Genomic DNA, 25,118 nt, shown 5'->3' with positions numbered 1-25,118 from the left:
AGAGAGAGAGAGAGAGAGAGAGAGAGAGAGAGAGAGAGAGAGAGACACAGAGAGAGAGAGAGAGAGAGAGAGAGAGAGAGAGAGAGAGAGAGAGAGAGAGAGAGAGAGAGAGAGAGAGAGAGTCAGAAACACACAGACGAGAAAGATCGCCCACTGGCCTTTACGATGACAGTGGAGCCGACTGAGTCGATTCGGTTCTCTGTGTCTCTAAGCCGATTCCCTAGGAATCGAGCCTATTTTTGATTATCATTAATTGTGTCGTCTGCCAATCCCTCACCAAATACTGGCCTAGGGAGGTCAGTGACACCCCGACCTTGTTCGAAGCCTGCGGCGACCTCCTCTCCTTTCCCTGGCCGTGTGCCAAACCTGAGAACATCTGTCGCCGGTGTGAGCCGTGTGTTCGAACCGGGAGATTACCAGTTACCACTGGCTGCGGACGGCGGACAAGATGCTGTTCAGCTGTGCCGCAGTAGCTGGCTTTGTGGGATCTTACAGAAACACTGTCCACAGTCACAGGTACTGTGGTAGCTTTTTTGCGGTGAGATCTTTGAACTGACTCCGCCCAGTGCCCTCGGTCTCAAACACTGCTCTGGGTGCAGGGCAGGAGCCAATGTGTTCTACCTATCAGAAATAGCCGTCACGTGTTGCACGTCCAGACACGTGTTGAAATGTAGGTATTGCCATATGTCTTCTGTTCTAACAAGCTGTATCACGTGCTGTACCATCGGATACACGTGTAACGAGACAGATAAAACAGACGAAACTACAACTGTAAGACAATTTTTTTCTCTCTTGTAGTCGGTGATATTGGCCGGTGGTTCCGGTGAAAGGTGAATCACCTGTGTAATTAAAATTAAAAAATACCTACACCCTGTTCTATGCATGTTGTCGTGCGGCATCCTTTAGATATATCCTTTTGTCTTCGCGTCCTTTGTCCTACCTCAACAGCCACATTCGTGGGGACCGACTTACTGGATCAATACCAGAGTCGGGTCAAGCCGGCGCCAGCCCCCTCACAAAAAGGATCACGTGCTCCAAAACAACTTCCGTCCAACCAATAGCGTTGCAGCCCTTGTTTTCTCTCGTCCAATCGTTGCTTTCCGCGTAGCGGCCACCACCCAAAGAAGAGTCGGCCAACGCCCAAGTTTCTGTCATATATAAACCTGTGTTCGCTTTGTTCAATACATTCTGTTCCCGAACTCCACGTCTTTATGTCGGGTAAGTCTGAGTTTAGTCCTTCACTTTAACCCCCGACATTTTGGTGGCAGCGGTGGGATACGAACCCACGCCTCCGAAGAGGCGCCGTCACTGCGGCGTTCTCCATACCGGACCCTTTGCTGCGTCACAGCCTCCCACCTAGCCGGCCGGCCAATCGGCTCTGCAATCTCCCCGCCCGCACCGGAATACGGTCAGAGCGAGGCCGGTCTGTAAAACTGGTCCGCCCTCCGTCCTCCGCTCGCAGACCGGGGCTGGGCTGGGGAGAAGACCCCTCCCCTCCGCCCGCAGAGCTAGGCTGGGCGTGGGCACGGAGGGCACCCCCTCCGCTCACAGAGCTGGATTGGGTTCGGGGACTTTGAGCCGCCGCCCGAGCGGAGTCCAATACAGCGAGAGAAAACAGGACGGTTTTGGTGAGACGGACAGCAGCTCTGCATGAGCTGCTGTCCACAAATATTTTGAGCCGAGAGGGCACCTCAGCGGGCAATCGCACCGAGAGTCCCTACCTTGCCGGGCAATTTGTTTGAACAAGTAATTGAACACAAACTTGTTTTTTCATTTATCAACTGATTCTAGCAATATGTGGTCTCATGATTAAATGCATGGATAATCCATGCATTTAATCATGAGACCAAAGTCAAACATCTTTTAAAATTAATCATGTCAGCCCTTTTTACTGCAGACACTCGCATCCATTCCGTTAGAACGCAGCAGTGCCCGTTCTCACCGCACTGCCCGCGGTCGCAGATGCTCTTTGCCTCAAAGTCGTTGCGTTGACCAGCAATTTCAGCAAAAAGAAAGCCCTGTGACCGCTCGGCGGCAGCGGGCCGGACCTCAGCCGCAGACGGCGCTCCGCGGGCCCGCACACGGTCACAGACGGCGTGAAGCTGTACTTTCTTATAGCATCCACTGGCTGAGCGGGAGCCCCCCCCCCCCCGGGACCGGCGGGATATGCGGACTGCAGAGGGGAAGTGCGGATCGGACTGCGGCGGGATATGTGGACCGGTGGGCCTGCCGTCTGCGTTGGAAGGTGGCTGTAGAGTCGGTTCGCGTGACTAAGCCTGCGCGATGTTCAGCGCTGGGTGAGCGCTGGGTTCCGAGTTGTAAGGCAGGAGCCAGATGAGTGCAAATAAGCATGAGGTAACGCCACGGAGAGACAGCCAGCCTGTCTGTCGCTGAGACAGCCCGCCTCCTGCCTCGTTGTCTCAGAGGTTAGACCTTGTTGGCATCGAAAAGATATTAACAATGACGGTTGCGGTCAGATGTGCACCTGATCGCGAAAATCGGTGACACATAAACACCATTGCCTGGGAAAGATGTGGAACTGCAGACTTCGCCGGCCACACCGCAGCGACCGGCACACGTCAGCCGTGAACGACATGTAAAGTAAGAGCACCGCTGTCCGCACGGGAAACCGTGGAATATTCGGACCGATGAGCGATTATGAGCGTTCGAGCACGACCATTCCACACCGGTGAGCAGCCAGAATGGACATTGGCCACGGCCCAGTGGACGGGCCGATTTCGCTGCAGCAGACTGTTGGGTCAGGATTCAGACGGGGCGTGACGAATGGTAACACGCTTACTTGAAAAAAAAAATCACATGATGTCTGTACTCAATACTGTCCACCGGGTGAACAACAGCTTACTTTGACTTTAGTTTCTGTATTAATTTCACTGCATTTTCAATGGACGGTGACAAACATACTTATCAGAGAGCGATTTTAAATGTCGACATTCTGGGACTGACTGGGACCCTTTGGCATTGTAAGCAGTGCATAAGGAAGAGGCTCGATTTAAATAGAAAAGACACGTCTGTTATCGATGTAGAGCACACTGTATGCATGATTCAGTTTATGCACGACAGCCGGGCACGGACCTGTGCTCGGGTCATATACGGTGTCGCCGCCGAGCTGGTCGCTCCTGTCGGTACCGGCAGGTCCGATCGCCGGCCGGCTGACCTACCAGTTACCACCCTCTCTGACGTCACCGGCCCAGTCAGCTGAGCTGTCGTCAGCTGACCTACCGCTCGAGGCGGTCCAGCCAGCCGGTCACTGCGTAGCGGACGGTGTCGGTGACGGTGTGACAGAGAGGCGTCCACACACAGAGCCGCCGCGCTGTTCGAGCGAACAGCGCTACATGATGCCCGCTGACTGATGTGTCAAAATTTGAATTTGAGCCAAAGAAAACTTACCCCGCGTTCGATGTCTCTCCGATAACGAAGATTCTGCGACGTCTGGCCAATCCCGTTCAAGGTCAGCGGGGGCTCGGCTGCGGTTATGGATTATGGAACGTGATTGGCCGGACGACGTAGAATCTTCGTCGTCCGAGAGACATCGAACGCGGGGTTAAAGGGAGATTATGACCTTTTTCCACAAAATCTGAGTTAGGACCATTTTCTGACAAAACACAACAAGTTATAATGTAAATTAAAACCATTTTGCTCAATTCGGTACCTTGCCGCAAATATCTCAACTTGAAGTCACGTTAGCGGGGAGCGCTGAAAATGACCGTTGAATAAGTACTTACATCACTTTTTGGTACTTGCATGTAATTTTGTAAAATGAGCGTATTCATTACATTTGATCTTCATCACATCTAGTTAGTTAATGGTCGTCTATAGTGCCTTCAAAAGATATTCATGGTTTGGGGGTGGTTTATGTCTAAATTTACGCAACTATTTTTCCTGTTCATCATCTGTCGCCATATGCTGCTATTTTAGTAGCAACGACTCAATTTTGAATCGGTCCCGCCGACTGCACAATAAAAGAAGATAGATACAACACTTTTGCGGCATCACTGAAAAACTTATGCAGTACTGTTATCAAAATTCTCATAACACCGTTCGACAAACCTGAAGTCTTTTTGAAATAAATATGCTTGTATTTTTCGCTTCAGGCTCTGAGGCCAAAATAATGAATTTCGTAGTCGCAATCGCAAGATTTGGCTGCGATTCTGGCGCATGCCGTTCATTTGTGGCGCAAAATAATACTTGGAAACAAAGAAGAGTAGGCACTATGTACCCCCGAATTAGAATCTAATTAATTCTAAACCGAATTGACTCTAATTCAAATTAGAATCCTTACAAACAAGCAACGACAAGGCGATAACATAAACAAAAACCCAAGCGTCGCTGTTTGAAACAAAAGCGCCATATACTGCGACTTTTTATAGAGAAGGACAACGCATTTCGGTGGGTGTTACAAGTACTGCAAGTACTGCTTCTTTTTTGCAAAAATAAAAACCTTTTTCACATACGAAAATGTGCTAGGAAATTTTCATATTTTATAGAAACTACAGTAGAAATAGTATAGATGTCGAGTAATTTTTATTTAAGAAAAAAGAAAGCTCATAATCTCCCTTTAAGCTTTCTCGCTAGGTTAGGTAGGTACTAGTGTTGTCAATCGGTTGCGTAATTCTTTTTTCCAACCAAAGGAAGGCGCTATACGGAGAATAACCCATTGCGTCATTGAAAAGTGACTTACACCTCGATCCGGTCAGCTGGCTGCGTGGCGTAGCGGTTAGCGCACTCGCCTGATGATCTGATAACTAGGGTTCGAATCCCGCCGCCGGCCGAAATTTTTGGCGCGTTGTAGGTTAGGTTAGGTTGTAGGTTTGTAGGTTGTAGGTTGTAGGTTTGTAGGTTGTAGGTTGTAGGTTTGTAGGTTAGGTTGTAGGTTTGTAGGTTAGGTTGTAGGTTTGTAGGTTGTAGGTTAGGTCAGGTTAGGTTAGGTTATGTTAGTTTTTGTTTGGTTTGGTTACAAAGAAGCATCTTCGGGTACAGCGCCTTCCTTTGGTTGGAAAAAAGAAACACGCCAATCGGTTACCAATATTTCGGTATACCGATACCGAACCAATACCGATTCGGTATTCGGTATTTTATACCAAAAGCATTTGGTATTTTGTCGGTATTATGAAAGTCAACTACTGTCATAAAAATTTGAAAACATTTTTGATAAACCTTCTGAACTCAAATTTGATTTGCTAAATGACATTGGATGAAGAAAAAGGACAATCATGACACATTTCTCCCAAATGCATGATGTCATAACAAATGGGCAAACACATTAACTGTAACATCAAACACATCAGTCTACCAATGTTAAATGGCAACTTATCAGTACTAGCAAATTCCAACACCATGAGGATAATTATCTTACAAAAAAGCTAATGTGCAAGACATAAACATGTATCAATGTTTAACTCATTGTATACTGGAAAACACACTTTAACTATACCTTAGGTACTCAAAATTTCCAAAGCTTTCATTAGTAGCAAATTTGACTTTGTTTTGAGGAGTCTGTGATTGATCTTGACCTTGTCTTGCTCTCCATTTTACTGCAATGCAGTTACATTATCCAAAAGTCAAAACCCTGTTTTTTATAGCACTAACTTCACCATTATCATCTAATATTGAAGGCAGCATTTATCACTTCATCATCACCCCACATTCGCAACATTCCACAAATTCTCAACTTCGCAGTCAACTTCAAAAAGATCCTGTGGATAATTTATTTCCTTTAATTAGTGTTCTCTTTCCTGCTCTCCTCAACAGATAGAAATCGCCAGCAATGTAATCAAAAGCATTTCTAAAATATAATTGGGTGTTGGCTTGAATCGCAAATAGCAGTTTTAAAACTGAACACATCTAAGAACTTTTAAATGTCGCAGCTGCGCCGAAACCCGATGTAGCTCAATAACTAATTGAAAATAATTGAGCAAATTTGTTTTTATGGTTCTTCATTTTTTAGCAATAGCGGCCTTCAATCTTTCTTGAATTAATTGTAAGATACCAAAATATGAACATCATATTTTTAAATTATGTGTACGAATTGTAAAAAAGGAAAACTTTATTTTATGCAGTTCCGTGCGTTTCGTATGGCCGCCGCCTGCAAGGCTGCCATTGTGGAAGAGATGCCACGTGACACGTGTCAATGATTCTGTAAAATTATGGACATTTTACTTAGCTTTCATCGCGATATCATTACAGTGGTGTCTGCTATCTATCAGTGTGCCTCGTAAGTAATTATTTATCAAGATTTGTTGTGTTAAACGTTTGTTTATGATGAAAAATTGGCTGCGTCACTATCGTCACCATCGCTACTTGAGTTGAACTGTAGGTATCATGGATTTTGTTTACATTAATGGTGTAGCCCAGCCCATCACTGTCATTTGGTTACCATTTTTGGATCATGATAACACATGTAACCCTGCAGGGGCGTCGCCGACGGGGGGGTCGGGGGGGTCGCGACCCCCCCACTCGTCAGAACCGGGGGGGTCGACCCCCCCCCCACTTTTGGCGATGCTGAGTATGCTTTTTTTTAGCTATCATGTCAGGGAAGTTGGCGTCAGCAACATCAACAAATACAACGTCAGATTCAGAATCGCTTCAAGAGCTCCCTAGTCCCTATTGCTTATAGGTCAATAAGCTGTGGGCTAGAACATCAGCATGCCAATATGATTTTAGTCCCTTTTTATCCCTCAAATGAGCGAACGCGTCAAAACTGAACCAAGCGTTCGTCTGATTGTCAAAATAATGGTTGCAGTCGATTCGTCGGATGACGTATCAGTAACTACGAGGTACCTACCTGGCTAGCCTCAGCCCTGCTACCCTCGGACCTGCCTGCATAGGGGAAATGGGGTCAGATGGTGGATCCCTCTGGGGCTTTCCTTATAAGACGCGCAAAAAGGAGTACACTCGGGGGCAGATTGATGTTCCACCACTCCCTACCCATCGGGCTCCTATGGCTCAGCACTGGCTGCTGCCAGTGTTGCCTGCCGTCAGCACTGCTCAGCACTGCCTGCCAGTGCCAGTGCTGCCAGTGCTGCCACTGGCAGCAGCCAGTGCTGAGCCATGGGAGCCCGATAGGTAGGCAGTGGTGGAACATCAATCTGCCCCCGAGTGTACATTGCAACGAAACTTCCAGTGACCTCGAGTTCATGAATTTTACACCTATTCTAAAAAATTGGCCCTGATTCGAATATGGATGACCTTGGTTAACTTCTCTGAGTTTTATTTGCCTCCACTTACAAGTGTGGTTTTTGGGGCTGATTTCGAGTTTAGCGCCCGTTTGAACCGTTTCAAGTAGTTTTGATAAATGATGGTTATGTAACATGTTACGAAGCTATCGTTGGTGGTTGTCAGTCACCCACTCTAGATGGCCGGCAGGAAGCCTGCTGGTCGACCTGACCTGACCCGACCCGATCTACCCAAAATGCATGGAGTCATCATCTTTGTTCAAGACTAACATCGAACTCGTACTCGGGACCCCGATAACAGCTACGGCTCACTAAGTTCTAGCAGGCGGCCAGATTTTTCTACTTTTGGGCGTTGACCTAAGATGACCCGGCCAAGACCTTGAAATTGGGCATCATCGGCTTTCTCTCATCACGGGCAGCATTTTCGCTCTTCCGCGAAACTCTACCTCGATCAGGGGCCGAAAGCATGCCTTATGCGTTACGTTGGTAAACGTTTTACCTTAGCGACCCGCAAAATACGAATAAGAGCTACAGCAACACAGAAAGCGTATTCGATAGCTTTTTAAAGCTCTTTCGCCAACTTCGCCTCAGATATGACTTCGGGTCTATGGCTTCAGGCTTGTGTACCATAGAGTCCAAACAGCTAAACGGACGGATTTTGCCGAAACATTTGTTCTGTAACAACCTATGATTTAGTGAATGTATATGATATTCATGTTATCACCATCGTTTTTGTTTCGTCGAAACACGTCGCATGGCTTACAATTTGAACTTAAAAACTTGAATAGAAAACTTGACATCAGGTAAAGGTCATGACCTGACCGGAAAAGAAGCTGCTGCATATGGATCGATCTGTGTTACTGAGCTGAACACACTCCAGGTGCTGTCATCGCTCTACAACGTCTCCATCAAAAGTTGTTGTCGAAAATGTGTTAGAGACCTTTGATGACCTAATGACTGACCATTTCAGTCACCACTGGTCATTAGCTGCACCTTATCTCTAAAATGAACAAGGTGTCATGGCTACAAAAGTATCTAGCGTTTTTAGCATATTCTTTCAAAGCAGAGGGCATCGTGCTTTTTCCCATATCTTATCATGATTGGTGAGGTCACACACCTATTTAACCTGACTTCGCTTCTCATATGTAAAATCCCAGATTCATGAACTGTTGGCACTTATAATCCCATTCATTACACGAAATTTCAGACTTATAGGAGTCAGGAGACAATCTATAGGAATGACAAGATTGCAGTTTTAAGAGGCATTAAAACTGAACTTGACATGACATTGTTACCTGACCTCGGGTGACCTCTGCTTGATTTTTATGCACGATGCAAAATTGATGTACAATACGATATACCGCTGCTTTCGCGGCGCTGCGTGCCGAGGTTTTTCTCCGGGCACACGAAAAAAACCGGGAGTGTGGCTAAAAACACCCCTACCCATCAAGACGAAGACCGGAAACCCGACCCCCCCACTCAAAAATCCGTGGCGACGCCCCTGTAACCCTGTCTTGACTGGACTCAAATTGAATGACTTGAATTGAAAGGACGTTTGATGGTTCAGGCATGGATCAGATGAATGAGATTCAGGGTTCAAGTTCTTGTCCTATCACCTCATCCAGATGACTTAAATCCACATCCCAGGTAACTGACCTGAATATTTGTTAATAGTTACACAATACAGTTACATTTTTTTTTGCATTGCAAATAATTTAGAGATTTCCTGACTTGTTTTTGTTGCCTTATTCTAAAGTATTAGGTACCTTTCAATGCTTATCATTTGTTTTGAGAAAGTTTGAAGCATTTGTTTCATGATTCCCTGAATTCGGTACCTAGTCGGTATTTCACCCTATTTCTGAAAATCGGTTCGGTTTTGGTATACTCTCAGTGGTTTTGGTCGGTATCGGTTTGGTATTGGTTTCCAAAATTTCTGAAATTAACATCACTAGTAGGTACCTATATCTTTGCAGAAAGGTGTTGCCTACTGAATGCTCAGTTTGGCTTTGGACGGTGTTTGATTTTAAAATCAAACGTGACAGTAATGCCTGTCTCCCACCATGCATACATGTATGTGTACCACGACTGACAGTTATGTGCAAAATCTCAAACTCAGGTGTGCCTCAGATGTCCTATCTCTGGGGTGCCGGGTCATTCAACCCCGATGCTGTGGTAACTGGTTATACTCGATATGCATGCGAACATGCAGTGTATGTGAGGACATATCGTTCCAACACTGTACCTAACTTGTTACTTGATATCACGGCTCTCGCTGACTCATGAAGCGCTAGGCAAGTCGTGAATGCTGATCTCGGGGCGACTGGATGCAGCCTATGTAAAGTAGCAGGACACGATCGACCCAGCTTTCAGTCATGACAGACCACAACGGGCTCTGCCCGGATCGTGGCATTATTCGTGAACAAACTCGCTGTCCAGCCCCACTGGAATCCAGTGCCGCACCATGGCCTTCTGGCGAGTCCATTTCCGGGCCTTCTGGCGAGTCCATTTCCGCCTCCGCTGCCTCCATTGTGTCAGCTCAGCAACCATCGCGCCGTGGCAAACAGAATGTCAACGATTTCTCAACCGCCGGCTCACAATCAGTTCGGAAAAAGCCCTCCCTTCGCCACCTAACCCCGTGCTCAACACCGTGAACCGGGCTCGGCCGCCCAAAAACAGCTGACACACGACCTTTCGTAACGTCTGGCAGCCGGGGGCCAGACACGCAGCCGCTCACACTGAGGTAATGCCGCTCGGGGCAGCGCTGAGATACCGAGATACAGCACAGAGAGAGGAGAGGAGAGCAGAGCAGAGGGAGGGGGCAGAGGGAGGAGGGCAGAGGGAGGTGACAGAGCGGTCCCGGGGGCGGGTGAGCCCGGTATTGGAGACGGGACCGGACGGACCGGGCCGGTCGGGACGGGTCGGGACGGCCGGCACGGGCGGTAACTTTCGCTGGCGGTCGGCGACCCCCCGGCGGCGGCCGAGTCGCGGCTCACCCCGACTGACCTCACTGACCCAGAAACGGCCCGCACCGGCGGTCACGTGACACACACCCGACACGCCGGCGGCATGTCCCGCTGCGGCAGCCGGCGAGCCTCGGCGGCCGGCAGACGCCTTTGGCCCGGTAATGAACGTCTTCAACAGACGGCGAACGTGCGTCGAACTAGCGACTGTTACAGGGGTGGCCATGGGTGGATATATTGGGCCTTGGCCCTAGCTCATGACGTGAGTGAAGGGAAGCAAGGAAATAGTTCATAGGACCCTGGAAACTGAAATAAAACAGCAAACGACACACTTCCAGAAGAGAAGCCTGCATCAACAATAACACACGGTCAGAAATGTGGCACCATTATTCCGTAGAGCCATTCCGACCCTGAGAGCGAGTGCTCGTTACCGCCGCCCTAATAGACTGGCAGCGGCGTCAAACAATGACAGCTGCAGCCGCGCCCGGGGTCCCGGGGCGGCGCCGGCCGGAACTGGCTCCTAGTTCTCACCGGCGCTCCATCGCGGCACCGGCGCCGACTTCCGGGCGGCGCGGCCGGCGACGAAAGGCGCTGCCCGGGCCGACACAGGCCGAGTGCACGGGACGCGCCCGGCTGTGACGGCCGACCCTGGCGCCTGCACAGGGGCGCAGCTGAGCGTGACGGTCGCCGGCGACGCCCGTTACCCAGCCCGACTACCAGCGCTGCCAATTTGCTGGAGCAAAAGGCGAGGCGACCACGCGCCGGCTGATGTCTGTTGTGCATGCCGTGCTTTGTGTGCTGGCAGGCTTGAGTATTTAAAGCGGGAATATTTCAGCATGGACGACCTTCTCTGTCTGTTTTTCGACCTTGTCAGCTTGTAGGATTCTAGGATACATCAGTCGGTGGATTACATTGCATGTTGATATAGTAAGCATGGCGGGACGGTCGCGTATCCATGACGTTAGCGTATCATTAAAATCTTTCCAAGGTGAACCACGAGATGCTTATCTTCATCTCAGTCCTCACACGGACTCCATTTCTGGTGTGGCGATTTGAAGCGGGCACTATCCAGCCGGCATCTCTGTACCATACCGACATCCATGTACCGGGCTGAAAAAGCGGCACGCCTGATCGTCGGCTTTGTCGCCGGTTCGTGACGACATTTGTCCGTCGGCCATGACGGGAGGCATGATATAGCCCTGTGTCCGCCGGTTATCGCAGCAGGGCCCCGCCGTAACTCCGCGGCCGTCAAATTTCCGAAGGGAGGTGAGCTGTTTGCACTAGTTCAGTCAAAACTGTCGTATTTATGACAGAGCGCTGACTTATCGAGCTGTGCTTGTACAAATGTAGTTCAAATGGAACATAGGAAAGGCACGAAAAACTAGCACGTTGAATCAGAGAAAAACCTGAAGAAAGGATGTGACAAACATGGAGCGTCAGAGTCACGCTCTTGCACGCCATCTATTAGTCAATGCCACACGAGAAACAGCGTGCTGGATGAAAATTGGCAAAGATACAAACCAGAACATTTTATTTTCGCTCATATCATTCATCCACCGGCTCGGCACATGTCAGTTGCCACATCCTTTCACCTGCCGTCTTACATTGAAACCATCACTTAGAGCCGTGATCCGTCCTCATTTCTCGCATGACAAATCATTTTCTTCTGAATGCCTCTTACCCTCCATACTTCTAGGGAGTGTAGGTACTTTTACTGCCGATTTGTATGCGGAAGATACCTACATACTTCGCAATTTTATATATTAATGAAAATGTCTGGACGAATACATTATAGGTTGCAATCAGTCAGGCGACAAATTCACCTTACTACAATCAGTCAGAATCACCATCTCAAGCCTTATCTTCTCACAATAATGCTTCCTGCCGACTTACAGAGCTATGTCACGCGTGCTGACACAGCTCCAGCAGGTCACCGTCCCGGGATTACAGAGACGAGGCCCGGGCCGGCGCTCCCTGAACAAACAGCGGCCCGACACCGGTCCCAGCGCCGGCTGACGGAGGTGGGTCACGGCGTGGGCGGGCGGTCGACAGCCGGTGACCCAGGCACCCGGGCCGGGCCGGGCCACCCGCCGACCTCAGAGCGCGCAGTCCGGCGCGTCCCACAAACCGGCTCTCCATGACCGGTCCCCCCCCCCTCCGCAGCACGGCACACCGGTACTGGCTCAGTAAGGAGGCTAATCGGTGATCAGTGGTTGGATAAGTCTCTGAGTCCTCTCGGGGACATGGGGAGGTTATGAGGCAGTAAACGATGAGTGCGTAACAACTTAACCCGCGCACCGACGGGGGTCTGCGCCAACTTAGTACCGACGGGGGGGGGGGGGGGCGGATGACCGCCCCCCCCCTGAGATCTCGAGAACGAAGCAAGATAGCGACAAGCGGTAAACGGCATCGGATACGCACGGACAAGGTCTACAATTTTTACAAAGGTCATTTTCAGGTCAGGTCAAAGATGACGTCACAGGGGTCGAAAAAGTCAAAATGGCGGCGCTAGATATGGAGAGGGTTTTTCTCGAATAACTTTCGAAGTAGTCAAGATAGGAACAAACTAAGGGCAGCATCGTGATCCTCTCGTCAATCCGCATCGAATGATATATATGTTGACCTCGAAAGGTCAAGGTCAAAGGTTGACCTCAGGTCACGTGACCTCGAGGTCATCATGCATATCATTCGATGCGTCTTGACGAGCTGAACACAATGAGACCATCCGCGCGGCTGTATCTTGTTCCTGTAAGGAGTTATTGGCAAAAAACCTTTGGTGACCTTTGATGACGTCACATGACCTTACAGCTGCCCAACAGCAAAACAGACCTCAAGGTAGTGAAGGTTGATCGTATGTGAAGTCATGTATGGTATATGGGGCCATTCCGACCCGTTTTAGTGGTAAAAACAGGGAGTTGATTTTTCCCCCATTGACTTATAATGGGGAGGTCGCGAAAATGACCTGACCTTAGGTCACCGACATCAAAATTCCGAGATATACAAATTGTAGATACTAATGACCTAATAACATCCTGCGACTTTCAAAGGCCTCCGACATCTACTGTAGCTCTGGCACGGTGACAAAGTTGCAAAAAAGTGACTTGAGGTTGGGTCATTCAAAGTGACCTGGTGACCTGACCTTAAAAGTTAGGAGGTTCAAACTTGCACACCATGTGTATAATTGATGAGAGAATAGTCATACCAAATTTCGCGGCGCTTCCCGCTATCCGCGAAAAACCTCAGGGGGGGGGGGCGGATCTCCGCCCCCCCCCCCCGTCGGTGCGCGGGTTAATTACGATTGTATCAAATAAACCCAGCATGTGCGAGCTATTAGCTGTAAATTTCATAAAGTGATAGGTTAAAACTTTGCTTATGGCGTGGTCTGCAGATGTTATGTCGTTTGCTTGCAAGTACAGTAAAGTAGCTTGTTTCACCTTGACTTACGAGCACTGCGCTCCGGAAACCAAGGCATATAAAGGCAGCCCGGTAAATTTAGCTCATAACGCCCTGCCATTTACCTCACTCGTGCATCTGGTTATCTGTCCGGTACGGCTTATCGCCAGCGGTGCCACTTTTTTCCGCGGCCAGTCACATTCCGATTTTTTGTGCCATTATCCGGCGCCGCAATCTGGTCGGACCCGCGCACCTATCACCCTCCCCGGTCCAGGAAAATTACCCCCGCCGGTACTTCGAGCCGCGACAGATCCATAGTCGGCGATCCCACGACACGCTGTCGGACAATGGACGATAAACCATCCCGGCCGCTCGTCGACTGCCCCAAATTACCTAACCCTTCTCGCCCCGCAGCCGAGCTCTCGTCGGACCGCTCCACCACGCCCCCAGAGAGCCCGTTCGGAGGTAGGGCGGGCCACAGGGTCACTGCTCTCCGCGGAGCCGGACCTAATCAGACGGGGAAGTGAAGTGGAGGAACAGTGGAGGACAGTTATAACTGAGAGGACCGGGAGACCAGCGGGAGGACGCCGGGAGGACCGGGAGACCAGCAGGAGGACGCCGGGAGGACTAGGAGTCAGCGGGAGGACGCCGGGAGGACCGGGAGACCAACAGGAGGACGCCGGGAGGACTAGGAGTCAGCGGGAGGACGCCGGGAGGACCGGGAGACCAGCAGGAGGACGCCGGGAGGACTCTGGGAGACACAGCCCTATTTGGTGGACGGTGACTGCGAGATAAGCCCGCTCCAGTCCCATCCCGGCTTACTGAGCCTCCGGCCCGCAGCAGTTCCATAGTTCACGTCCAGAAGTGACTCGAAGATGGCACCGGCCCGCCGACCCGCCGTGCCGGGAACTCGCTAACGGTCCGCCTGCCTGACCCAAATCAGCCGTATTCAGACGCGCGCTGCTCGCCGGCTGACGCGCGCTGCGGGCTGCACAGCTGACGGGGCTGTGGGCTGCGCTGCTGACGGGGGCCACAGGTCGCTTCAGCCCGCCGCAAACGGTGCCACGCGCCGCCGAGGGTCCATCGTCTGGTGTACGCGGAAACCCTGTGGGACCTTGGCAGCTCAACTTCCTTGGCGAGATAGTTTGATTTGTCGCGGAAGAGGAGTACAGGAAATAACGTGCAAGATGCCGTACAAATTAAAAACCGTTGAGCACAAGTTTGTGCTACTGTGCTTGGTGGTTATCCTTGGTTTCCGATGCGATATTTTGATAGCGTTAGCTGCTGGCTTCATTGCGGCGGTGTCGAAAGCAGGCTATTGTTGTCTAAGTCACCTGCTGGGCAGCCGACAATGTTGTTTATAAAGTGACTGGAACACCTCCGGTGTAGATAGCCTTACAGTTAAGGAGCACGCCGTTAACCGACTGGTTTAGTACCGCGGCCGACACATGGCCGAGGCGAGACCCAGGTGACTCGTCTGGCGCCCCTCGGCAGAGTCAGGGGACCTTCAGAGGACCGGAACGCCCTCCTGGGAAGTCCGCCGTCAACTTGTGAAAGCCGCCGCGTTCCAGTCTGGTCCTGGGAACAAAGCGGCTACAGAGCCCGCGCCGCATTGGCTGAACTCGGCGCATGGTCCGCTTTCGTTCGAGCCGTCCGTCCGTCCGTCCAAACGGCTGGTGTTTGCGCCTTGTGCCAATTCGCCGCGTGCAGTCACCGAGAGACTGCGACGGCGCAGCGGAGCGTAACACCGGGCCGCGTCTGCGGCGGGGAGCACGCGAGGTCCCGTTGGCGGCGGGTGACGGCAATGACAGCCCCTCAGCGGCTAAACGGTCCCTAATGCACTGCGCGGAGCAGTCTCTAATGAGGACGAGCGCGCCGGGTGATTGGAGTAGACGGGCGCTGATGGCGAGATGGATGGAACACACGGAAGGCGCGCCTTGAGGGCAGCGATAACTCAGCTGCAGATTAACAGGAGACAATAGGCGGTGAAACGTACACTTTCATTGGCAGTAATTGTGTGCAAGTGAACTTGAGTTAGCTGTGATAGTCATCTGTCGTACCTAGGGGAAAGACAAAGCTGGAGTTTCATTTTACACGAAAGTGACATTTTAAATTCATCTTGAGCAACAACAAGTTGACTGATACCTCAAACCAATAAACGGGCGACCAGACTAAAATAAGACAAACAAACCGAAATTCACTGCTGTCGGAGCATTGAGGCTCCATGCATGGGTGGAGCTTTTCCAGGGAAATTGGTGGGGCAAAAGGTCGTCAAACTCACAATGTCCGATTATGAAGATGAATAAAATACCACACTGAGTCAATTCCTATCATTACAGTCCAGATACAATATTTTGCATTAAACAGACATTCCAAAGCTCTTCAATGCGAAAAAGATTAATTTGCAAAGCAACAAAGTCTTAGAAGTCAGCTAAAGTTGGTGGGGCAAAACGCTTATTGGTGGGGCAAAAAGCTAAGGTGGGGCAGCCGCCCCACCAACTGTATAGGAAGCTCCGCCCCTGGCTCCATGCCTCCACTTATCTAGCAAGCAGGTTCCACAAACCGCATTTTATTGGCAAATATCTCAATAGATATATAACTCTGATAAATCTATGAAATTCTGACTATGGGACTCTATCTGGGACTCTGACTGTGGGGCTCTGACGAGTGACGCTGGAAGCACGCTTCGTGCTGCTGCTACAGATCAGCACGGGAAGCGAGAGTCTGAGACTCCCAATCCCGGCCAGCGTCGTCACTGACTAATCATGCCATGCTACTGATGTCGCTCCTCATATCCAAGATTCTTACAGATACTCATACCAAAGGAAAAATATAACCCTCGCCCGTATAGGGGCGGGGGAGTCGAACGGACCCCACCCCATGGTTTTTCGCGAATAACTCGCGTAAAAAGCGGCCGATCGCGACGAAACTTTCAGTACCCTCGCGTTCAACAATTTCACACCTACCCTGAAAATTTCATGACCCTGACCCAAATGACCTTTGTCCTGTGACCTACTTTTCGAGACCATGTTTGGCTGGAATCACGATTCGGCGTATGTCGGCTCGCATCAGCCGCGCGTTTGCAGTCTTTTCGTGGTTTCAAGCGTTCAAACATGTGATATGGTGTTGCCCCCATGCATTAGAATGGGTGTCAAGGTCACCTGAAGGTCAGGATGACCTCGGTTCACTTTTTCGAGTTTTACATGTTTCTAGGCCAGTTTTTGGAGCTGAATTCGAATTTAGCAACCATATGAACATTTACGAAGTAGTTTTGGTGCCTTCGTAACATGTTACGAAGCTGTCAGAGGCGGTTGCCACCTACTACGAATACCCTTACTGGTTGACCTGACCTGACCTTACCCGACCTGGCCTAAATACATGAAGACATCATCTGTGATCAAAACTAACATGATATTCGTGATCAGCACCCCGAAAAACCCCAAAGCAGCCACACTTTACGACGTTCTAACAGGTCCCGATTTTCCCGCCTTTGGGGCCATTGACCTGACCTGCAAGGTCAAACAATGACCTAGGACCTTAAAATTGGGTATCATCGGCTTCCTCTCGTCACGGGCAACACGCTCGTTTTTTCCGCGGAGCTCTAGCTCGATCAGGGGCGAAACGGCAAGGGGGGGTCCAACGGACCCCCCCCTTTATACGTTCGCGGCTGGAAAAACACCAAAACGGGCGAGGGATAAGACGCAGATGATGGAGTGCCCGCTTCCACTCATCTTGCTAGAGTTCTAACGCAAATTATTTACGGGACTTGGTGAGTTGATTACATTTCCGCAAATTACTCAGTCAGTTATTTACATCGCTATGTGAGTTACGTAAATCGTAATGTATCCAAAGGATTGAAGTACAAAACACTTCCATGAGAAACTCTGGTCTCTGTGTGCTCTCACTCTGTACTCTGTAGATCCCAGATTTTCATCTTTTCATGGAATTGTGAAAATAAGCGGATTGAGCTCCGGCAAAACCGCAGCTCACAAAGCCTGGACTGGCCACGACGGCCAGGTTCCGGACCTGCGCCGGTGGTAGAAACTAGAAACGACACCAAATATTGCGTATGATAAGTATCGAGCGTTCAAGTATCTGGAAATGCCTCCTTTCACAGTGCGTTTGGTGCGCGTTGACTGTGACAGGCGAGCAAAGGCTTCGATATAGAGTAGAGAGTAGAGACACTCATCATCCAGTCCAGAACGACTGACAAATTTACTGAATCACTCCAAATAAAACAGACGAAGAAATCAGCCTCACCTAGATAGCTCAAAACGGATTATAATATTGCAACAGGAACAGTGACCAATCGTTAGTGGTTGATAACAGTATATAGTGCCGTCAAGACAGCAGCTCACTGCTATGTTACAGGCCACAGAAGGTCACCGTTGGCTCACTGCAAGGTCACAGGTCACAGGAGGTCATCGCTAGGCCACACGGCACAGCAGATCACCGCTGGGTCACAGGCCACAGCAGGTCACCGCTGTGTCACAGGCCACAGCAGGTCACCGCTGGTCACATCCCGGAGCGGTGCGATGGCGTGTCACCTCCACCGTCCCCGGCCCAGTCCAACTCACCGTGTGCCAGGTGTCCTGTGCAGATCAGCAGCAGCAGAAGCGCCGTCCAGGAGGCCGGCGCGGACCACCCCCGCCGCGGAGTTTCCCGCACACTCATCGCCGGCGGTCCCGCTCGGAACCCAGCACTGCACCGCCCACCGCTCCTCACTGGGGGGCGTGAGAGCACTCACTCACTTCCGACCCGCGCACTATTTCCTCCCGGTAACCTTTGATTCTCTCACTGATATCTTGTCGGAACTTGCACTCGTACGTTTTTTCTCACGATTACCACAATTTTTTTTGCACGTCTCGTTCCGTTCGATCCTGGTTCACTCGGCCGGCCGTTTCCCAGCTCCCTCTCTCGGCACAGAGTCACGCCACACCGTCACCGTGCCGTCGTGCGTGGACCGGGCCCGGCGAACGGCGCGTGTCCCTCCCGGCCGCGGCGCGCGCGTCGACTGAGTCGCGTCGGCGCACCGCTGTCGGCGGCCCGGTGACGTCACCGCCGGCCGTGGATGACGTCACAAGCCGGGACCGGAACACCGGAACGGGCCGCCGCCCGGCGCCGGGCGGGGTGGGAACACCTGGGCTAAACGGGGGCCGAGTGCGGGGTGCTGGTAATTAGGGGGACGTGGGAGTGCAGTCTGAACTGGGTCACGAATGCTCCGTGAGACGTCATCATGGCCAGTCATGGCCTAGGGCTGTTTAAAGGGAGATAATGACCTTTTTCCACAAAATCTGAGTTAGGACCATTTTCTGACAAAACACAACAAGTTATAATGTAAATTAAAACCATTTTGCTCAATTCGGTACCTTGCCGCAAATATCTCAACTTGAAGTCACGTTAGCGGGGAGCGCTGAAAATGACCGTTGAATAAGTACTTACATCACTTTTTGGTACTTGCATGTAATTTTGTAAAATGAGCGTATTCTTTACATTTGATCTTCATCACATCTAGTTAGTTAATGGTCGTCTATAGTGCCTTCAAAAGATATTCATGGTTTGGGGGTGGTTTATGTATAAATTTACGCAACTATTTTTCCTGTTCATCATCTGACGCCATATGCTGCTATTTTAGTAGCAACGACTCAATTTTGAATCGGTCCCGCCGACTGCACAATAAAAGAAGATAGATACAACACTTTTGCGGCATCACTGAAAAACTTATGCAGTACTGTTATCAAAATTCTCATAACACCGTTCGACAAACCTGAAGTCTTTTTGAAATAAATATGCTTGTATTTTTCGCTTCAGGCTCTGACGCCAAAATAATGAATTTCGTAGTCGCAATCGCAAGATTTGGCTGCGTTTCTGGCGCATGCCGTTCATTTGTGGCGCAAAATAATACTTGGAAACAAAGAAGAGTAGGCACTATGTACCCCCGAATTAGAATCTAATTAATTCTAAACCGAATTAACTCTAATTCAAATTAGAATCCTTACAACCAAGCAACGACAAGGCGATAACATAAACAAAAACCCAAGCGTCGCTGTTTGAAACATAAGCGCCATATACTGCGACTTTTTTATAGAGAAGGACAACGCATTTCGGTGGGTGTTACAAGTACTGCAAGTACTGCTTCTTTTTTGCAAAAATAAAAACCTTTTTCACATACGAAAATGTGCTAGGAAATTTTCATATTTTATAGAAACTACAGTAGAAATAGTATAGATGTCGAGTAATTTTTATTTAAGAAAAAAGAAAGCTCATTATCTCCCTTTAAGTCCCCCAAAAAATCTGAGAGGATCTTAGATGAGCTTTAGGAAGCACTGTTTCCGGACTGCTACAGGAGCATTTCTGAGCGGATATAAGCTGGGCTGTACGGCAGACAATTCATGGCGAACCAATATTTATTTTGAGATGAACATTAGCTTAAAAAAATCTTCTGGAAAAATAATAACTTACAACTAGAAAGTGTCTTATCATCCTCTGTCCCTACAAACGTATCCATCATATCAATGTTTGTATGTATGTGTGTTTGTATCAAGGCTCTATAGAAGTATCAATAATTCACACTTGACACAAAGCCAGATTGGTAGTTGGCACAAAATATACGACACAAATTATATGTCTTCACTTTGGCATAATAAATGCCTGAGCTGTCAGAAAAAAAGTTCAGAAAAACAATGAAAAACGAAGTCATTTTTTTGCTTAACCCGGCAGTTGCTGGGTATTTCGCCACCCACCGTTTGCTGGGGGGGGGGGGGGCGTTAAACGCCCCCAGCCGATAACTCGAGAACCAATAGGCGCAGCGAAACGGCACGAGGCGGCAAACGAAAGAACGCGACGAGACGCTTCAGATGAGTACTTAAAAATTGAATTTTGAGGTCACAGGTCGGGTCAAGGTAAGGTCAAGCACCTAAAATCGGGCTTTCATTAGCATGGACTTCAGGACTTCGCAATGGGCGCCTCTCGTCATAAACTCTGTCAAAACGGTGCACAATCCATCATATAAAGTATACAAGAGTGTCAGCTCCATGTAGGGGTCAGTCAAGCATAGGTCAGGGTCAAGGTCAGGTCAACCGGGTAGGCACATATCCCCGAAAATCAAAACTGATATTCGCAGCCTGTGGCGCATGTTTTATGTGTAATTTGGGGCGTAAAACACGATGGTGACATTCATTTTATCATACATATGTGTACGTGTTCGGCTCAAAAAGTTCAATTTAAGAAATACATGTATCATGGTTGTAAAGTAGTCACGAGAAATTGCCGATATTCAGTTCAAGATTTTGGAAAATGCGGAACGATAATCAATAATCGAAGATAGCCATTTGATTGTTCATGGTATTGGCAGTCTAATGGCATTTACGGCTTGTCTGTTCTGTGATTTTATATGATTTTTTGAACATATGCCGTTTTTGGTCGAAAACTCAGAAATCATGACGTCACTAAAACCTCGATATCTCAAAAATTTTCCGACTGATTTTTTGAAACTTTGTCACAATAAACTTCAATCAATTCTCTACAGGTACCCAAAATTTGCGCGCCGTTTTTATGCTATGGCCCGGCGAAAAAAGTGGGGGCGTTTAACGCCCCCCCCCCCCAGCAACTCGCGGGTTAATAGGTACGCGTTTGCTTTGACGAACTGCACACTTGAAATTTTTTCGTGTCTTTGAAAAGAAAAGTAATAGATTTGCACATCAATTTTTCGCTCTACAGCCCTGTTTGTACTTACGAACAGACTGAAGCCGTGTGCACTGTGCAGTGCAGGTGATTGCAGCTCCCATGTCGGCCGGCGGCACCCTGTTTTGGCTCTGTTTGTGGGACAAAATAGAGTGGCGGCGCTGGCGAGCGCAGAGAGCGGGCGTGGGAAGGTCGCCGATCGGCACCGTGTGGGTGCAGCCGCGCGAATAAATCCCCGTGAGCAGGTCTTACACTCCTGGTCCACACTGCTTAGACAGTGCCCGCACCGCGACGGCTGATTGCCGTCCGACTGAGAGCATGAGGTCTCGCTGGCTGCGAAAGGACAAACTGGTTACAAGTGCTTTAGTTTGACATTTTTTTTTTCGCAGAATCCCTGACTCGAGCACAAAAAGAATAAACAAGAACCGTTTTTACGAAAAATAAACATGCACATTCAGTCGATAAGGAGCATTTGTTGGGTGGTCTTGCGTTCGACCACTTACGTCGTCTATAGCCGTTTTCACGACGGTCTATCCGGCGAATGCACCTGCTTTGACCAAAACTGCACCTAATCCCTTTTACAGCAAATATCTTCATTTTATGATTTTATTTCAGTGTTTTAATCGATGATGCTCTCTGATAATACGACAAAGCAGGCATATAAGCAATTAGTGCAACCCTAGCCGATAGCTGCTAAGAGACACACTGAACCTGATTTGACCAAATCTGCACCTAATCTGTACCAGATGTGCACCAAATGTGTACCAGATGGCCGTCGTAAAAACGGCTTATATAGTCTCGTTTACCGATCAGTTAGCTTTAACCCAGCAGGGCCCGGGGGTCCAATCCCGACCACTGCTGTCCGGAGGGTCGTTTTTCGCGGCTTCCCTTTGATGACGAATGAAGTGAAAAATGATAAATAAGAGTATGATTGTGACGCTTGGCTGATCTATGACACATAAACTAAGATTCTTTTTTCTCGTAGAATTCAGAATTTGATAAGAATTCTACCTGCGATCATAAAACACCATTACGCATATCTTCTAACAGTCTGGATGCAGAGCATCGTTTCAGTGTGAGCGAATGTCCTGTGTCTTTATCTCAGTGCTCAATTTTCCGCCCCAGTGAGACATTTCTCCCTGCCGTCACCGGAAGAGGAAACCGCAGCCATTCCCGTCTGAATTGGTCTTCAGTCTCGCGGAATCTCCCGCTCAGGTGCGGCGACAGACGACAGCTGTGGGTCGGCAGTCGGCGCTGGCGCGGCTCGGCTCCGTTTTCCAGCCGGCGCAGGTACCGAATCACCTTGTGCTGGCTCCCGGAGCGAATGACGATCGCTTCCTGTGTTCAGCCGACAGTAAACGCCACAGCAAATACTGCTGGAGTACTGAGAGACTATCCCAGTAATCAAATGCGTTAATCCGAGAACGGATCAGCAGTCCAAAGTAACGTGCAAACTGTAACTTCTATGGGCCTGTTTGTACTATGTATTAGTCTCAAGATAAAAGCTCCAGCGACTGCAGTAGTTTGGATGTGACCACTGACCTGAATATGCCAGTTGTCAGACCGATGACTGTTAGCTGTTGACTTGGGCCGAGTGCACCCATCTCCGCTCGAGAGTGGGGACCAAAGTGAAAATGTTGGTCAAATTCAAAGTATATAGGTACTGATCGCTAGCATCCCTATCTTCAGGCTAAATAATAAACTGTGCTGTTGATATAAAAAGCATGTTTTGTAACTGTACCCTGTAATTCGAAATTATTTTTGGAAGATTTCTTCGTTTGTAATTGCAAATGGCGACTCATATTTTTACTTTTGAATTTGTAGATAAGAGTGAACTTGTTAGTGCTGCCTAAAACACCTTACGTGAAAATCACAAAAATACAGCATATTTAATGGCTGAAAGACAAATAATTGTAATAAAAAGTTTGATATAGTAGAACGGTACAAGTGGCCGTGGCACCTTCACGTACTCGGGCGGTACCAGAAGTGCGCTGTCCGTATGCCGCTTTCACCCCGGTCCGCTCTGGGCATGCTGCGTAAGGTGTATAGCGTATGCCACAGTCGGGCCGTGGGCCGGCGACGACTTTCCATCCTGCCGGCTATCCAGGGCCCAGATTCCACACAGGATGAGGTCGCCCGTTCCGATCAATTAGCCAACGAGCACGCCAATAACTATATGCAGAAGCGCGCATATGTTTTGACAGCTAAGCTACTCTCTTGCGAGCCTTAAGGTTGAAAGTGATGGCATGCACGATGCTGTTATCACGAACTACATTCTTAATTGGTCTTCCAACTTACTTGGTCTTACAACTTAATTGGTCTTAGTTATTATTTGTGGCAAATAAAACATCATTAAAATGCAAAAAAAAAAAAAATGACAGCAATTTATAGATGTCTAGTAAGTTATAGACGTCAGATCATATACCCAATTTTTTTGATAACTTTCCACTGGGTATAAAATATAAAATAGGTACGCGACATGGAACTGAAAGACAATACGGGAACAGCGATACCCGTGCCTACCTCGGTTGGCGGCCACGATTCGAAAATAATTAAATCTCTGTGTCTCTAACGAGAAACAAAAGGTTAGAAAGGTTGGTACTAGCCCCGCTGCTCTTAGCCGAGGAGTGTTGAATCATTTTCACTCCAGGCTCAGTTATACAATCTGTTATCTGACATGAACAAAGGGTGGCAGGATTTGGACGTGAGATGTCAAAGGTCCGGTGGCTGGGGTGTCCGCATACTGCTCACCAGGACGGCGCACATAGCCCTGTCAGAGTGCCAGGACGGCGCACATAGCCCTGTCAGAGTACCAGGACGGCGCACATAGCCCTGTCAGAGTACCAGGGCGGCGCACATAGCCCTGTCAGAGTACCAGGGCGGCGCACATAGCCCTGTCAGAGTCCCAGGACGGCGCACATAGCCCTGTCAAGAGTCCCAGGACGGCGCACATAGCCCTGTCAGAGTCCCAGGACGGCGCCGATAGCCCTGTCAGAGTCCCAGGACGGCGCCCATAGCCCTGTCAGAGTCCCAGGACGGCGCACATAGCCCTGTCAGAGTACCAGGGCGGCGCCATAGCCCTGTCAGAGTCCCAGGACGGCGCACATAGCCCTGTCAAGAGTCCCAGGACGGCGCACATAGCCCTGTCAGAGTCCCAGGACGGCGCACATAGCCCTGTCAGAGTACCAGGACGGCGCACATAGCCCTGTCAGAGTACCAGGGCGGCGCCATAGCCCTGTCAGAGTCCCAGGACGGCGCACATAGCCCTGTCAAGAGTCCCAGGACGACGCACATAGCCCTGTCAGAGTCCCAGGACGGCGCCGATAGCCCTGTCAGAGTCCCAGGACGGCGCCCATAGCCCTGTCAGAGTCCCAGGACGGCGCACATAGCCCTGTCAAGAGTCCTAGGACGGCGCACATATCCCTGTCAGAGTCCCAGGACGGCGCACATAGCCCTGTCAGAGTATCAGGGCGGCGCCCATAGCCCTGTCAGAGTCCCACGATACGGTACCCATGGGAAGGCTTTTGGAGGACGGCTTTGTAGTTTAGTAGTTGAATTTCCGGAGCTCGGACAGTGGCCTTGGCTGAGCGGGGCCCAGCAATCAATCGCTGGTGCATACGAAATGCACTGACAAAGAGCGCACATGTACCTATGTGCACAGCAATGAAAGATACAGCATGCGAGAAGTAAAACGCACATGAGAAAAATGTGTGTTCGACAAGACATTTCCGGGCAGCACGAAAGGGCCCTTTTCGGCTGTCTGGTAAAGGTAGTCGGTAGCCCGGAACATGAATCTAGGATAGGGTGGGCTGTTCCTAAAGATACAAGAAACGGACCAGCTCAACAATAGGGGAGAGTGGGGTAAGACGCCCCCCTTTAGGGAAAATGC

General features: G+C 49.5%; 1 protein-coding gene across 1 annotated transcript in view; it reads right to left on the bottom strand.

Annotated features, from left to right (window-relative positions):
• Positions 1-18,530, bottom strand: part of LOC122392289 (CUB and sushi domain-containing protein 3-like) — a 56,929-nt gene extending 38,399 nt beyond the window's left edge. The window contains exon 1 of the mRNA XM_043386979.1: positions 18,124-18,530. Coding sequence (XP_043242914.1) covers positions 18,124-18,220 — 97 coding nt within the window. The 5' untranslated portion in view covers positions 18,221-18,530. The remainder of the gene's footprint in view (positions 1-18,123) is intronic.
• Positions 18,531-25,118: the final 6,588 nt, after the last annotated feature.

Source organism: Amphibalanus amphitrite, unplaced genomic scaffold (assembly GCF_019059575.1).
Source record: "Amphibalanus amphitrite isolate SeventyFive unplaced genomic scaffold, NRLGWU_Aamphi_draft 000480F_arrow, whole genome shotgun sequence".
Taxonomy (NCBI): domain Eukaryota; kingdom Metazoa; phylum Arthropoda; class Thecostraca; order Balanomorpha; family Balanidae; genus Amphibalanus; species Amphibalanus amphitrite.
The sequence above is the reverse complement of the archived record's forward strand: the minus strand, read 5'-3'. Positions and strand labels throughout refer to the sequence as shown.